The sequence below is a fragment of the Choloepus didactylus genome, chromosome 10 (assembly GCF_015220235.1).
Source record: "Choloepus didactylus isolate mChoDid1 chromosome 10, mChoDid1.pri, whole genome shotgun sequence".
NCBI lineage: Eukaryota > Metazoa > Chordata > Mammalia > Pilosa > Megalonychidae > Choloepus > Choloepus didactylus.
The window spans coordinates 99,119,588-99,135,011 of NC_051316.1; the positions used below are offsets into that span (position 1 = coordinate 99,119,588).

General features: G+C 37.0%; 1 protein-coding gene across 3 annotated transcripts in view; it reads right to left on the reverse strand.

The window, feature by feature from the left end:
- The window catches only part of RABGAP1 (RAB GTPase activating protein 1), a 200,635-nt gene that overhangs the window by 160,731 nt on the left and 24,480 nt on the right, over window positions 1-15,424 (reverse strand). For all 3 annotated transcript variants that reach the window (XR_005210750.1, XM_037798308.1, XM_037798309.1), the window contains 2 exons: window positions 1,196-1,430; window positions 87-291 (listed from right to left, as the gene is read on the reverse strand). Coding sequence is in view for 2 of the 3 variants with exons in the window: in XM_037798308.1 (XP_037654236.1) it covers window positions 87-291; window positions 1,196-1,430 (440 nt within the window). In the remaining variant the exon portion in view is untranslated. The remainder of the gene's footprint in view (window positions 1-86; window positions 292-1,195; window positions 1,431-15,424) is intronic.

Sequence of the window (15,424 nt, forward strand, 5' to 3'; positions counted from 1 at the left end):
ATTACATGAAGAAAATAATTGTTTTTTGTTCATTAATGCTTCTTTCCAAAACAAGTCAGAAGTCTGATTTAAGGAGCTGACCTTACCTCACAGTTCCTTCAGATACATTCGGCACTGAAAGGGTTACGTCTAGTGAAATCTGACACTGGCTTCTTAAGATGGACATCATCCTTAAGGCTTCAACTTCACTCCTGGGGGCATTTACTGAGGCACAGCCTAAGTAAGTAAGTTTACTGAAAACTACACTGTCTTCATCAGCTACAGGTGTGAAAGGACTTGACCCTTCAGAATCTGAAAGAAACAATTGAGATAAATTTTTTTGCATATTTTGTTGATAGGACTAGCAAGTAGAAATCTACAAGTAACATTTACGTTCTAAAATTAAGTACTAATGAGATAATACACCATACCTCAGAAGAAAGGTTCCATGAAAGCCAAAAATTTCATACTAGAACTCTTGTGACTAACACCAAATTTTTCAGGTATTGCTCTAACATTAGCCCCAAACCTTAAAAGTGACCTAAGATTTGGATCTGATTCACCTTCCTGCCTTTTAATTCATTTTGACTTTATAATTTGGATATAGACCAAATATAAATTTGGTATTTCACCACTCTGAAAAATCCTATATCTGATCTGTCTCTTTATTTGCACTGCTACAATTATTTCTTATTCATCATTTTAGCCACTTTATTGTGTTCTCTCTGTCCCCCTGCTTTCCCTTTCCCAGTGAATATCTATACTATCAACACCCTATTTTTTCCCCAATGAGTCTTCTAAAATTGGTCTTTTCCTCCTTCCCTACTATGCCTCTCACTCCTTTATTTTCCCTTCGTCTACCTCTTTCAACTTGGTAACCACTCTCATAGTGCAACACAAGCCTGGAACAAACATCTATTCACCACGAGTCACCACTCCATTTCTCCAGCATACTCTTCAAATTCCTTCTATCCTGGAAAAACCTACAAAAAAATTCCCCCAGTGTCACTGAACTACTTTTTTTTTTTTTTTTTTGGTATAAATGAAATACATGTAAAGGGAAATTATAACGGCATATGTATTGACTCCTCATCCCCCAGTTCAGAGAACATAAGTAATGTTTTCTGGTTGCTCTGAACCAAATCTAGTTCAGAGATGGCACTCAAATATTAAAAACAATAATCTTCAGTTATACAAGCAATACAGCAATCCTAACCTCCTTGTCCAGGTTTCACTGGCAGGCTCATCTCTGGTTTTCGGAGCCCTACTAATGGCACGGGGTTGATGGTGGATGAAGCTGAGAGTTGATTAGAAAGAGGAGCATCTCCATCACCATCCAGTTGTAACCTTTCCACAAGCTCCTTGTCCCCCACCTGGTCGTCCACAGGAGGATCCATCAGCACATCTGCTAGTTCTTTTTGCAGCTCCTGCTCACTTCCATTCCCTACAATCTAAGGGTCACAAATACATACAATCAGCAAAGTGAGAAAGAGAGGCCAGTACTGATTAAAATGGGCCTACATTCTTAAGAAAATTGTCAGCATTTCTTTTGATACAAAGATAACTTTTGAATATTTAAAAAAACAGATTACATCAAGATCTGCAGTAACAGCTGTAGTTGCTCTCTTAATTCATATAATTTTTCATGAAAAACTGTAGTGAATTTGAGTGAAATCCAAAAATATACATTAATGTTAATGTTATTGTCAATGTTATTAAAGTCTTCTATAATGTCCAAAACTAACAAAAATTAAAATATTTGTAATTTTACTCATCTGATGAGAAATAACGTTTTTACTAGAAATACCTTTAGTGGCTACTCTTGCTTTTTTTTTAAAAAAAAGAAAAAAACGTTTCTGCTTCCAAAAGTTACCAACAAAAACATACCTAGTAGGTAATAAATTTTACCATACCTGCTGTCAGTCAGTCTCTTATGTTTCTTAGGGAGACTTCTTTGACATTAACAGATTTTTAAAGGTCTGAGTCACTTGAGTGAGGATGGAGAGATGAATGCAAAAAAGAGCCCTGACCATCGTGGGACTGAGAACATCTTCTTGACCAAAAGGGGGATGTGAAATGAAATTAAATAAAGCTTCAGCGGCTGAGAGACTTCAAATGGAGTTGAAAGGTACTCTGGTGGACATTCTTACACACTATATAGATAACACTTTTTAGATTTTAATGTATTGGAATAGCTAGAAGTAAATACCTGAAACTACTAAACTATAGTGCAGTAAGTCTTGACTCTAGAAAACGACTGTATAATAATGTAGCTTACAAGCGGTGACAATGTGACTGTGAAAACCCTGTGGATCACACTCCCTTTATCCAGTGTATGGATGGATGAGTAGATAAATGGGGACAAAAACTAAATGAAAAATAGGGTGGGATGGGGGGGTGATTTGCGTGTTCTTTTTTACTTTTGTTTTTTATTCTTATTCTGATTCTTTCCGGTATAAGGAAAATGTTCAAAAATAGATTGAGGTGATAAATGCACAACTATATGATGGTACTGTGAACAGCTGACTACACCATGGATGACTGTATGATATGTAAATATATCTCAATAAAACTGAATTTTAAAAAAAGGCAATTTAGGTAAAAACAAAGCAAAGTCAACTGAACAACCACCAAAAAAAAAAAAAAGAGCCCTTACAAAAATCAACCTATCTCAATAATGATAACTATTTTTCTGGAATCATGATGGTTTATTATTAGTTGCTCAACAAGGAAGTAAACAAGTGAAAAAATCAAGTGGAGACTGCCCAGTGCTAAGGAAAACTACAAGTGACACAACTCAGCAGAGTCACTAAATGCTTATTTAAAAAATACTAGAAACATTAACAAAAGAATTAAATTAGGAAAAAAGAAATCATGAGGAAAAAAGGGGGGTTGATTTGAAGTCTTTCTCAAGACTAAAGCCTGAAAAAGATTATTTCAAGTAACAGAGGTACCTCTAGATTACCAAGGAACCCAGTTCAAACGTCTTTTATTGTTTTGATTATTTATTACTCTATAAACTTCAAGTGCCTTTGGCTATAAATTATAACTGGGAAACAGTCTTAAGCCTTTTTTGCATACATCTTCCGAAGGAAATTCTAACACTTCAGCTACTCTTGCCTTGGAAATAAAAGCCAGGCAGGTGTTCAGGCTCTTGACTTCAATGCTAACTTCCGTTTCTGTGAATTTCACTTTATGTTTGATGCAATTGCTAACAGAACTATAAGTGGGTCAAAGCAATTTTAAGTGTTTGCCATGCTTCCTTCTACACATCCACACGTATAATCAAATTTCTTTTTACAGAAGTTCTGATTTAAAAAATTTTTTAAAGCACCTAGAAAAAGAAACTAGAGAGATGAATGCAAAAAAGAGCCCTGACCATTGTGGGACTGAGAACATCTTTTATTCTTTCAAAACTGGACAAGAAATACTGTATCACCTGGAGTGAACAAAAAATAGCCTAACTGAACCTAAAGTAATTGTTCCCAAGGGGAAAGGGAAATAACACATAGTAGGATAGTTACAGCTTCCTGAAAAAGATGGAGAAAAGATATTATATTCCATGTTTAAGCAATGAGTAATTACAGGTGTGAAGGCTATAGTTAAGAGTTAACTAAACAGAAGACTACGTGTTTTCTTCTTTGGTTTTTGAGTATGAGGTTACCTACATTGTAACAGATTCACCAAACACAGAAAATACACCTATTCCCTGAAAGAAAACATGTTTATATGTTAGTCTTTTGTGTTTATACATGTTTATCTTGCATTCTTTCCTAGTTTATAAATCCAATAAAGAACCAAATCTTCTATTTAATTAACTCCACCTTAAGACAAGAAAAAAGTAATGTTCACACACCTGATTTTTTTAAACTATTTAAAAACAGCAACCTCACAAATGCCTTGCATAATTAGGTCAGACACAATACTCAGCAATAATTAAGTTACTTCATTTGTGAATCTTCAATGCAACACTAAAATTACTATCTGTGACGTTACAATACATATAACTCAAATCAACTAAGTCTATTTGTTTGTTTTTTAAAGACAGTCAATTAATCTTGCCTAGGCCAAGCTGGGAAACATTCAGAAATGCCTTTCCAGATTTTCAAACTTTGGCATGCATCACAATCACCTGTAGAGCTTGCTGACACACAGACTGTAGGACCCTATCCCAGGAAATCTGGGGTAGCACCAAATAATTTACATATCTTACAATGTTCCCACAGATGGTAATACAACTAGTCTGGGATCACCTTCTGGGAACCAATCTTACCAATCAATGGTTCTAAATCCTGGCTATATAAAAGAAATATCAAGATTACTAGAAAGTTTGTTAAAAATTCAAATACTGATCCTCCCTCTATCACCATCTCCACTCCTCACTTCCAATCCACCAACTAAATCCAAGTTTCAGAGAACAGAGCCTGGTCATATGCATTTTTAAGAACAGTTCACAGGTGATTCTGATGCACTGCCAGTACTGAAAAACACTACCTCAAATCAAAATCCTAAACTAAAATGCCAACAGTGTTTCTCAGAGGATCCCCATAAGAACCAGAATCTCTGGTACTTTTTGAAAATGCCCCACCCAAAAAGAACGTCTGCACATAGGCACTAATAATCTCCATTTCATAGAATCATTCCATGTGATTTTTACATACAATAAAGTTTGAGAACCACTGGGCTAGGATTTACCCACCTAATTTATTTTCTAACATGAATGGCTATTCATGATAAAAGCATTGGCTGCCATTGATCACAGTTTTGGCATTTTCCTACCTCCAGTAGACAGGCTGGACAAGTGAGTAATTGGCTTTTCAAGCCTCCCTGACAATTATGGTTTACCATGTAACATAATTTAAGCTACTGAGGTTTAAACAAAGTCTGCTGCGGAAACTCCTAGAAGAGTTTTTTGCTTTTTCTGATAAGAGAAATAAGCATGGCTGATGACATTACTTTTCCCCTCTTCTTGCCTTGGAAAGAATATGATGCATGGAACCAAGGTGGATGTTTTATGACCATGAGATGATGGGCTTCAGAAGAAAAAGCCAAAGGTGATGGAGTGGATAACAAAAAAAAAATTGGGTTCTTAACGGCTTAGATCAGGGATTGGGAAATCTTTTCTGTAAAGGGCCATATAACGAATATTTTACGCTTTGCAGGCCTCATGGTCTCTGTTGCAATTACTAAACTCTGCCTGTGTAACATGAAAGCAGGCATAGACAATATGTAAACAAAGGAATGTGGTGATATTCAAATTAAACTTTATTTACAAAAGCAGGTGTCAACCTTGGCAGTTGATCTCACTGTCCTACCCCCTATGTGGGACCTGACTCCCAGGGGTGTAAATCTCCCTGGCAATGCAGGATATGACTCCCGGGGATGAATCTGGACCCAGCATCGTGGGATTAAGAACATCCTGACTGAAAGGGGAAGGTGAAATGAAACGAAGTAAAGCTTCAGTAGGTGAGAGATCACAAATGGAGTTGAGAAGTCACTCTAGTGGACATTATTACGCACTATATAGATAACCCTCTTTAGGTTTTAATCTATTGAATAGCTAGAAGTAAATACCTGAAATTATCAAACTCCAACCAAGCAGACTTGACTTTGAAAATGACTGCATAACACTGTAGCTTACAAGGGGTGACAGTGTGATTATGAAAACCTTGGGGATCACACTCCCTTTATCCAGTGTATGGATGGATGAGAAGAAGAATGGGGACAAAGACTGAATGAAAAATAGGGTGGGGTGGGGGGGTGATTTGGGTGTTCTTTTTTACTTGTATTTTTTATTCTTATTCTGATTCTTTCTGGTGGTAAGGAAAATGTTCAAAAACAGATCGAGGTGACAAATGCACAACTATATGACGGTATTGTGAACAGCTGATTGTACACCATGGACAACTGTATGGTATGTGAATATATCTCAATGAAAGTGAATTAAAAAAAAAAAAAAAGCTGGTGTCAGGCCAGATTTGGCCAGTGGGCTTAATTTATGGACCCTGGTATACCAACCAGCAACTGCTTATCTCCACAGTTCTTGTTATACGAGAAAACTAAAATCACTAGTAGGGGTTTCTGTTCCTTGCTTTCAACAGTATTCCTGACAGACGCCTTAAACATCTCTAAAATAAATGTAGTTTCAGGTGAAGTAACAAAGTACAAGACAGTGTGGTATAGCAAATGGGCAGATTATAGAGTAATTGAACAAAACAGAGTCTAGAAATAGACCCACACATATATGGTCAATTGATTTTTTTTTTTTTCATTTTTATTGAGACTGTTCAGATACCATACAATTATCCAAAGATCCAAAGTGTATAATCACTTGCCCCTGGGTACCCTCATACAGCTGTGCATCCATCACACCTAATTTTTGTTCAATTTTTAGAAACTTTTCATTACTCCAGACAAGAAATAAAGTGAAAGATGAAAAAAGAAAAAAAGAAAAGGAAACTCTAATCCTCCCCTATCCCTAACCAACCCCCCTCAATTGTTGACTCATAGTATTGATATAGTACGTTTTTTACTGTTTATGAAAAAATGTTGAAATGCTATTAACTGTAGTATATAGTTTGTAATAAGTACATAGTTCTTCCCTATATGCCCCTCTATTATTAACTTCTAATTGTATTGTCATACATTTGTTCTGGTTCATGGAAGTGATTTCTAGTATTTGTACAGTTGATCATGGACACTGCCCACCATAGGATTCAGTTTTATACATTCCCATCTTTTGACCTCCAACTTTCCTTCTGGTGACATATATGACTCTGAGCTTCCCCTTTCCACCTCATTCACACACCATTAGGCGCTGTTCGTTATTCTCACATCTTGCTACCAACACCCCTGTTCATTTCCAAACATTTAAGTTCATCCTAATTGAACATTCTGCTCATACTAAGCAACCACTCCCCATTCTTAAGCCTTGTCCTATATCTTGGTACCTTATATTTCATGTCTATGAGTTTACATATTATAATTAGTTCCTATCAGTGAGACCCTGCAATAATTGTCCTCATGTGTCTGGCTTATTTCACTCAGTATATTGCCCTCGAGGTTTTGTCATCAACCCATTTTTTTTAATATGGTTTTGTTCACTCACCATACATTCCATCCCAAGTAAATAATTGATGGTTTTCTGCATGGTCATACATTTAAGTGTTCACCACCTTCACCACTATCTATATAAGAGCATCTACATTTCTTCCACAAGGCAGGAGGGAGAGTCAAAGAAGGCAGAGAGGCAAAAAAAGGAGGAAAAAAAAAAAAAATGACAGCTAGGAAGCAGCAAAAGGAAAAATAACCCCAAATCAAAGTAGAATAAAGAATCAGACACCACCACAATGTCAAGCGTCCAACACGTCTCCCCTATCCCCCCCTCCTATCTGCATTCACCTTGGTATATCACCTTTGTTACATTAAAGGAAGCATAATACAATGATTCTATTAGTTACACTCTCTAGTTTATGCTGATTACATCCCTCCCCCAATGCCTCCCCATTTTTAACACCTTGCAAGGTTGACATTTGCTTGTTCTCCCTCGTAAAAGAACATATTTGTACATTTTATCACAATTGTTGAATACTCTAGATTTCACCAAGTTACACAGTCCCAGTCTTTATCTTTCCTCCTTTCTTCTGGTGTCTCACATGCTCCCCACCTTCCTCTCTCAACCGTATTCATAGTTACCTTTGTTCAGTGTACTTACATTGTTGTGCTACCATCTCCCAAAATTGTGTTCCAAACCACGCACTCCTGTCTTCTATCACCCTGTAGTGCTCCCTTTAGTATTTCCTGTAGGACAGGTGTCTTGTTCACAAAGTCTCTCATTGTCTGTTTGTCAGAAAATATTTTGAGCTCTCCCTCATATTTGAAGGACAGCTTTGCTGGATACAGGATTCTTGGTTGGCGGTTTTTCTCTTTCAGTGTCTTAAATATATCATACCACTTCCTTCTTGCCTCCACGGTTTCTGCTGAGAGATTCGCACATAGTCTTATTAAGCTTCCTTTGTATGTAATGGATCGCTTTTCTCTTGCTGCTTTCAGGATTCTGTCTTTGACATTTGATAATCTGATTATTAAGTGTCTTGGCGTAGGCCTATTCATATCTCTTCTGTTTGAAGTATGCTGCGCTTCTTGGATCTGTAATTTTATGTCTTTCATAAGAGATGGGAAATTTTCATTAATTATTTCCTCTATTATTGCTTCTGCCCCCTTTCCCTTCTCTTCTCCTTCTGGGACACCAATGATACGTACATTATTGTACTTTGTTTCATCCTTGAGTTCCTGGAGACGTTGCTCATATTTTTTCATTCTTTTCTCCATCTGCTCCTTTGCGTGTAGGCTTTCAGGTGTTTTGTTCTCCAGTTCCTGAGTGTTTTCTTCTGCCTCTTGAGATCTGCTGTTGTATGTTTCCATTATGTCTTTCATCTCTTGTGTTGTGCCTTTCATTTCCATAGATTCTACTAGTTGTTTTTTTGAACCTTTGATTTCTGCCGTATACATGTCCAGTGCTTCCTTTACAGCCTCTATCTCTTTTGCAATATCTTCTCTAAACTTTTTGATTTGATTTAGCATTAGTTTAAATTCCTGTATCTCAGTTGAAGTGTACATTTGTTCCTTTGACTGGGCCATAACTTTGTTTTTCTTAGTGTAGGTTGTAATTTTCTGTTGTCTAGGCATGGTTTCCTTGGTTATCCAAATCAGGTTTTCCCAGACCAGAAAAGGCTCAGGTCCCAGAGGGAAGAAATATTCAGTATCTGGTTTCCCTGTGGGTGTGTCTTAGAAAATTGCTCCACCCTTTGATGCCTCAGGTCACTGTGCTTTTCTGCCCAGCAGGTGACGCCTGTTAACCTATAATTCTTGACTGGTGTGAGGAGGTATGTTCCCCCAGGCTCTGGGGTCTGGTTCTGAGTGGAAAGGGCCCCACCCCTTTCCTCCTAGAGAAGACAAACCCCCAGGTGGAGGTCATTAGCATTTCAATGGTCTTGCTCTCTGCTTGTGCTGTCTCCACCCTTCCCAGAGTCACAGCCCTGGAAACTGAAAATGACTGGGGCTTTCTCCACTGAGCCAAAAAAGAAACAGATAGTCCCCTTCAGACCCAAGGCAACCCTCCAGCTCTCCCAGGTCAGTCGTCACCCAAATCCTCTGTCTGTTTTTTGGGGATGCGTACCTGTAGTGAGCAGTTCACACTCGCTACTTAAAACCCCAGTTGGAGCTCAGCTGAGCTGTATTCCCTTGCTGGGAGAGAGCTTCTCTCTGGCACCACGAGGCTTTGCAGCTCAGGCTATGGGGGAGGGGATCTCATGACTTGGATCTGCAGGTTTTACTTACAGATTTTATGGGCATTCCTCCCAATTCAGGTTGGTGTATGATGAGTGGATGGTCTCGTTTGTCCCCCCGCAGTTATTCTGGATTATTTACTAGTTGTTTCTGGTTTTTTGTAGTTGTTCCAGGGGGACTACTTAGCTTCCACTTCTCTCTATGCTGCCATCTTGCCCCGAGCTGGTCAATTGATTTTTGAAAAAGTTTGAAAGGTAATTCAACAAATAGAGCTGAAATAATTAACTGGACACCCATATCCAAGAACATGAATCTCTACCAATATTTCACACAATATATAAAAATCAACTCAAAATGGATCACAGAACTAAATGTAAATCTTAAAACTTACAGAAGAAAAAAGTGATCTTGGTACACAAAGATTTTTTAGAGCACAAAAAGAATCAACCATACAAGAAAAAATTAATTAAATGGACTTTATCAAACTACTCCTAGGGATGAGCCTGGACCCAGCATCACAGGATCGAGAAAGTCTTCTTGACCAAAAAGGGGAAGAAAAATCAAACAAATTAAAGTTTCAATGGCTGAGAGATTTCAAATGGAGTTGAGAGTTCATTCTGGAGGGTATTCTTCTGCGCTATATAGATATCCTTTTTTAGTTTTTAGTGTATTGGAATAGCTAGAAAGAAACATCTGAAACCGTCGAACTGCAACCCAGTAGCCTTGATTCTTGAAGACGATTATATAATTATGTAGCTTACACAGTGGCTCACACTCACTTTATCCAGCATATGGACAGATAAGTAGAAAAATGGGGACAAAAATTAAATTAAAAAGAGGGGGGATGGCATTTTTAGGTGTTCTTTTTTACTTTTTTTTGGAGTAATGAAAATGTTCAAAAATTGATTGTGGTGATGAATGCACAACCATATGATGGTATTGTGAACAAGACTGTATACTGTAGATGACTGTATGCTCTGTGAATATATCTCAATAAAGCAGAATTAAAAAAAAAAAAGAGACATTGTTAAGGCACTCAAGAAAGAGGGAAGGAGCACCTGACATGGGTGCGCCACTGCTGCCTTCTGCTGCTCCAGATATTGCTTGTGAGTGCATTTGGTGCACACCTGTTAACCTATTTTGTGAAGCGGCAGCTGAGGACACCCCAGTTGATGGAAAACCCAAGGAAGGAATCAAGAGTGAGAAATATCATTAATTTGAAGGCAGTGGGACAGGAAGGTTCTGTGATGCAGTTTAAGATTAAGAGGCATACACCACTTAGTATACTAATGAAAGCCAACTGTCAACAACAGGGTTTGTCAATGAGGTGGTTCAGATTCTGACAGACACACCTACACAGATGGAAATGGAGATTCAGATTCTGACAGACACACCTACACAGTTGGAAATGGAGGTAAAGATACAAGTGAGTGTTCCAGCAGCAGACAGGAGGTGTCCACTAACAAGTGGCATGATCTTTAAGCTCTTATCTTTATATTCCAGTAAGTAATTTTGCTCTCACTGTTTAACAAGAACCAACAACGTAAAATATCCTCACATACTTTGTTTAATTGGAGAATTTTAATATTTTCCATTTATCGTTGTAAAGCCATTATATGTAGCTGTTACATGCAGGCCAATCTGTCTTTACAGATAGTATTCCCTTCAAGTTAAGTATCTTGTTTACATAACCTTCTTGTTACAAAAAAAAAAGAGAGAGAGAGAGAGAGAGAGAGAGAGAGAGAGAGAGAGAGAGAGAGAGAGAGAGAGAGAGAGAGAGAGAGAGAACAAAAAGACAAGCTAATAGACTTTGGGAAAATATGACTTGCAAAACACGTATCTGGCAAAGGACTTGTATATCCCAGATATATGCAGAATTCCCACAATAACAATAGCAAAAAATCAAGCAAGCCAACCAAGAAAAAAACCAGGCGGTAGGGGAAGCAAAGACTTGAAGAGATATTTCACCAAAGAAAATACACAGATGGCAAACCTACTGATCATTGCTCAATTTTCATGCATTTTCCCCTTCTCCTATCTCTCTGCATAGCTAATACCTTAGAGTACAGGCTCTTTCATTTCACTTCAGCCTACTGTAAAGGACGTGGTATCCCTGCCTTCTTTTTCTCCCTCCGATATATCCTTCATATAGACTTTGAAATTATTTAAAATTGCAAATCATAGTTCTGATTGAGCACTCCCTTATTTTTAAATAGTCCCCTGGTTCTTCAAAGCCCACAAGATAAAGCTCAAATTCATAAGTATATTGTGAGTCTTTCACAACTCTGCCCAACCTACATATCCAGTCTTCTACCAATCATATCAAACTACTCAATTTTCCCAGCACACATCATAGACTTTCAAGCTTTCAAACTTGGCACAGACTGTCCCCTTTCCTAGAAAGCCCTCCTCCTCTGCTTTTCTAGTATATCCTTTAAAACCAAGTTTAAATTGTATCCTCCTCTCAGAGATTGTAACCCTTCTCAACAGGGTTTAATCACTCTCTTCAAGGCTATCATGACACTAGCATACCTGTTAGATATTCTAAGATTGCTACTTATTTGGGAGAATGTATGCTTGGTAGGCCCCTTGAACCAACTGAGAACTACTAGCTAGCAAAGACTGCTTCTTAAGTTATCTTTATATCCACAAGGTTCTGAACACTCACTGGTACCGAAAATATCTAAAATACATGTTTCCTGAACTGGAGTCTCCCTGGTGACATGGGACATGGATTCAAGGAATGTGCCCGACCCCGGCATTGAGGGACTGAGAGTGCCCTTTTGACCAAAAGGAGGAAAAGAAAGGCAACAAAGTAAGGTTTCAGTGGCTAAGGGATTTCAAACAGAGTCAGGAGGCTGTCATGGTGGTTACTCATATACAAGCTTCAGACAGATATGCCAAATGGCCAAAGTATGAGAAGCCCAAATCAACAGTAATCCTAAAAATGTTAAAGAATGCCCTGGTCCCTATCTGAGACACTACCAAAGTTTCACTCTCTAAATTTATTTTTCAGAAAGTTAAATCTTCCAGAGTGTTCTTATGACAGATAAGTCCTAAAACCCAGAGGCAACGGACTCTCCAAGAACATCAACTAGATGCATCCCCCTTCCCCATAATGCTGACATCCCTTTTCAATATGAACAATTCAAGATGGTCACTGCCCAGTTATCTCTGAAGACTGAGAAAGTGATTAAAATAAAGGGGTAGTAACAGACAAGGTAGGATTTAACAAAGGATTACTAATACTCAATCTTTATACAATTTTTTTCTCTTAGTTGCTAGTGTAGTAGAATAGCTGGAAGAAAATAACTGAAATGGTGGAACTGTAACCCATAACATTCTTTGAAATGTGCTCTATAGCTACTCATTAAATTGTACTTTGAAAGTTAACACCTTTCTGTATATATGTTATATTTTACAACAAGGAAATAACAAACCATGGTACTGTAACCCATAACTTTCTTTGAAATGTCCTACCTAACAACCTGTTAAACTGTACTTTGAAAGTTATCACCTTTCTGCATATATGCTATATTTCACAATAAGGAAATAACTGAAATTGAAGAACTGTAACCCATAACATTATTCTTAACTGACTCTCTAACAATGTTAAATTGCACTTTGAAAGTTATCACATTTATGCATATATGACATAATCCACAATAAACAATGAAAAAAAAAAAGTCAACCCATTTTTGATATAGTAGCCATTCCAACAGCATTGGCAAACTAAAAGTAATGACTAATTACATTAGTAATGACCTGAGGAGGTAATCAAGAAAAAAATTCCATTTCAAGTAGCAACTAAAAAGCTAGTTACCATTTTTTATTTGAGTTACCTCAAATACCTAAAATTATCTTGAAAACGAAGAATGAAGTGGGAGGTTTAAAGTCATGTATATCATCAGAAGGAAAGCTGGAGATTAAAATACGGGAAGCTATAACACAGGGAATCTTGTGGTGGACAATGTCCATGATTCACTGTACACATATTAAAAGTTCTTTCGTGAACTAGAGCAAATGTACAACACTATTACAAGGAGTTAATAATAGAGAGGTATATGGGGAAAAAAGTACCTACTGCAAACTGTGGACTAATATTTAACAGTAATATTTTAATACTCTTTCATCAAAAGTAACAAGTGACCCTATTGGTCACTAACGGGGATAAAGGGTACAGGAAGATTTGGATTTCCTTTTTTATTTTTATTTCTTTTATGGAGAAACGAAAATGTTCTAAAATTGATAATGGGATTGTATGCACAACTATGTTATGATACTGTAAGCCAGTGACTACATTTTGGATGGTTTGTTTGGTATGTGAATATATCTCAAGAAAATGGCATTAAAAAAAAAAAAAACAGAAGGGAGAGTTCATTAAGACACAGTTCTAAATTGAGAAAGAAAAACAATGAACATAAAGTAGCCCATTTAGCAGTGACTGTAAACACAGACATAAAAGTTTTCAACAAGAGAGTGCATGGTGAATTATTTACCTATAATTTTGGGTGATAAAACAAAAGAAAACTGAGGCTCAGAGCTAGCATATTACACAAACCCAGGGGCACCATTCACATCATAGACTCCAATAGCGTTCTATGGGGTTGTACCTATGTAGGTGTAATTAGAAGCTGTATTTGGGCTCCACAGTTAAGACAGACCTGGGTTTGAGACGTGACTCACACACTAACTATGTGACTGTGGGCAAAAACTGTCTCGTGTAAACTGAGGATGTTAACATCTATCTCACAGGGTTGTTATGCAGGTTCAATAAGAAAACAATTATCTGATTATTGGCACTTATTATATGTATTCTAGGCACTGTATCTGATAATTTTTATAGGGATTGTCCAATTTCATTCTCACTTCACAGTACCCATTAATTACTAAGCATCCAGTAAGTGATAGTACACCCCCACCCACTCTCAGCTATTTCTAAATGAACACTGATCCACCTACTAGAGCTGAGGTTTGAAAGAGGAAACAATAATTTAAAAAATAAATGCTTCTTCCACTTTCATGGTTCAGAGAAAGCTAAGAACATAACTATCATCTACATGCAAAAGAAGCATTATTGCAATAACATTTGCAGTTTCTAAATATATCAAGTAAAGGTAATAACGCATATGGTAAAATTGGCTACAATACTATTTCCTGGAGGGCAAAACTGCTTTTACGAATCAAAGAACAAAATGTTCTAAACGCAATATCCAGAGTCATTTCCTGGTCTTAATTTTCAACTTCTAATTTTATAGTCCTTACTTCCCTTTACTGCAACAATATCCATTAGGTCCTACCAGTTATACAAAGAAAGCTACTTCAGGTAGTTTGGGACCCTATTCTGGAAGAGATTTAATTCTTCAAGAAAGCACGCTTAGAAACTAACAGTTTGTGCTTGAGAAATCCTTAGATGATGTGAAAATTAAAGACAAATTCTTGATAATCTGCAATTCCCACTACTTGTTTCATACTGCAGTGATAGCCTAATGAAAACAGTTCAAACTGAGTAATTTTGCTCAGTTTCAATGTAAATGAACCACCAGGAAACATGTCTATAAATTTTGGGTTTGTCATGGAGCACAGCACAAAAGCAGAACCAAAAGCCCAAATTGGATACTGGACTGTATTTAACAATCTCAAATATGTTTACTTACTTGCTCTGTGATCTCTAATTCCTTTGTGTCTCATTTTCAAAAACTGCAGTGATTCTGATTTACGCATCTCCATCTCTTAACCGTACTTCTATAGTTTCTCATCTTTCAATGTTATCTTTTGTGTAATTTCCTCAGAGCTACGTTCCACATATTTAATTCTCTCTTCAGCCATGTCTAATCTGCTCTTTAAGATATCTGAGACACTTTCAATTGCACTGACTCAAATTTTCACTTATAGAAGTTGCTATTAACTTGATATTTCTAAGTTTTTTGACAATTTTGTTCTTTTCTAATGTTTTCAATTTTTTCTTTAAGTCTTTATTCATTCAAAATATATTTATCTTATAGCTTACACCCAATAATTCTAATACCTGAAGTTTTGGTGGTTCTTAATCTTGCTGGGATTTACTAGTTTTGCTCATGGTGAATTGTTCTCTGTATATATTTTTAGATGTTTGGATTGTACACTCTTCTTTAGCAGAGTTATCTGTGAAGCACAA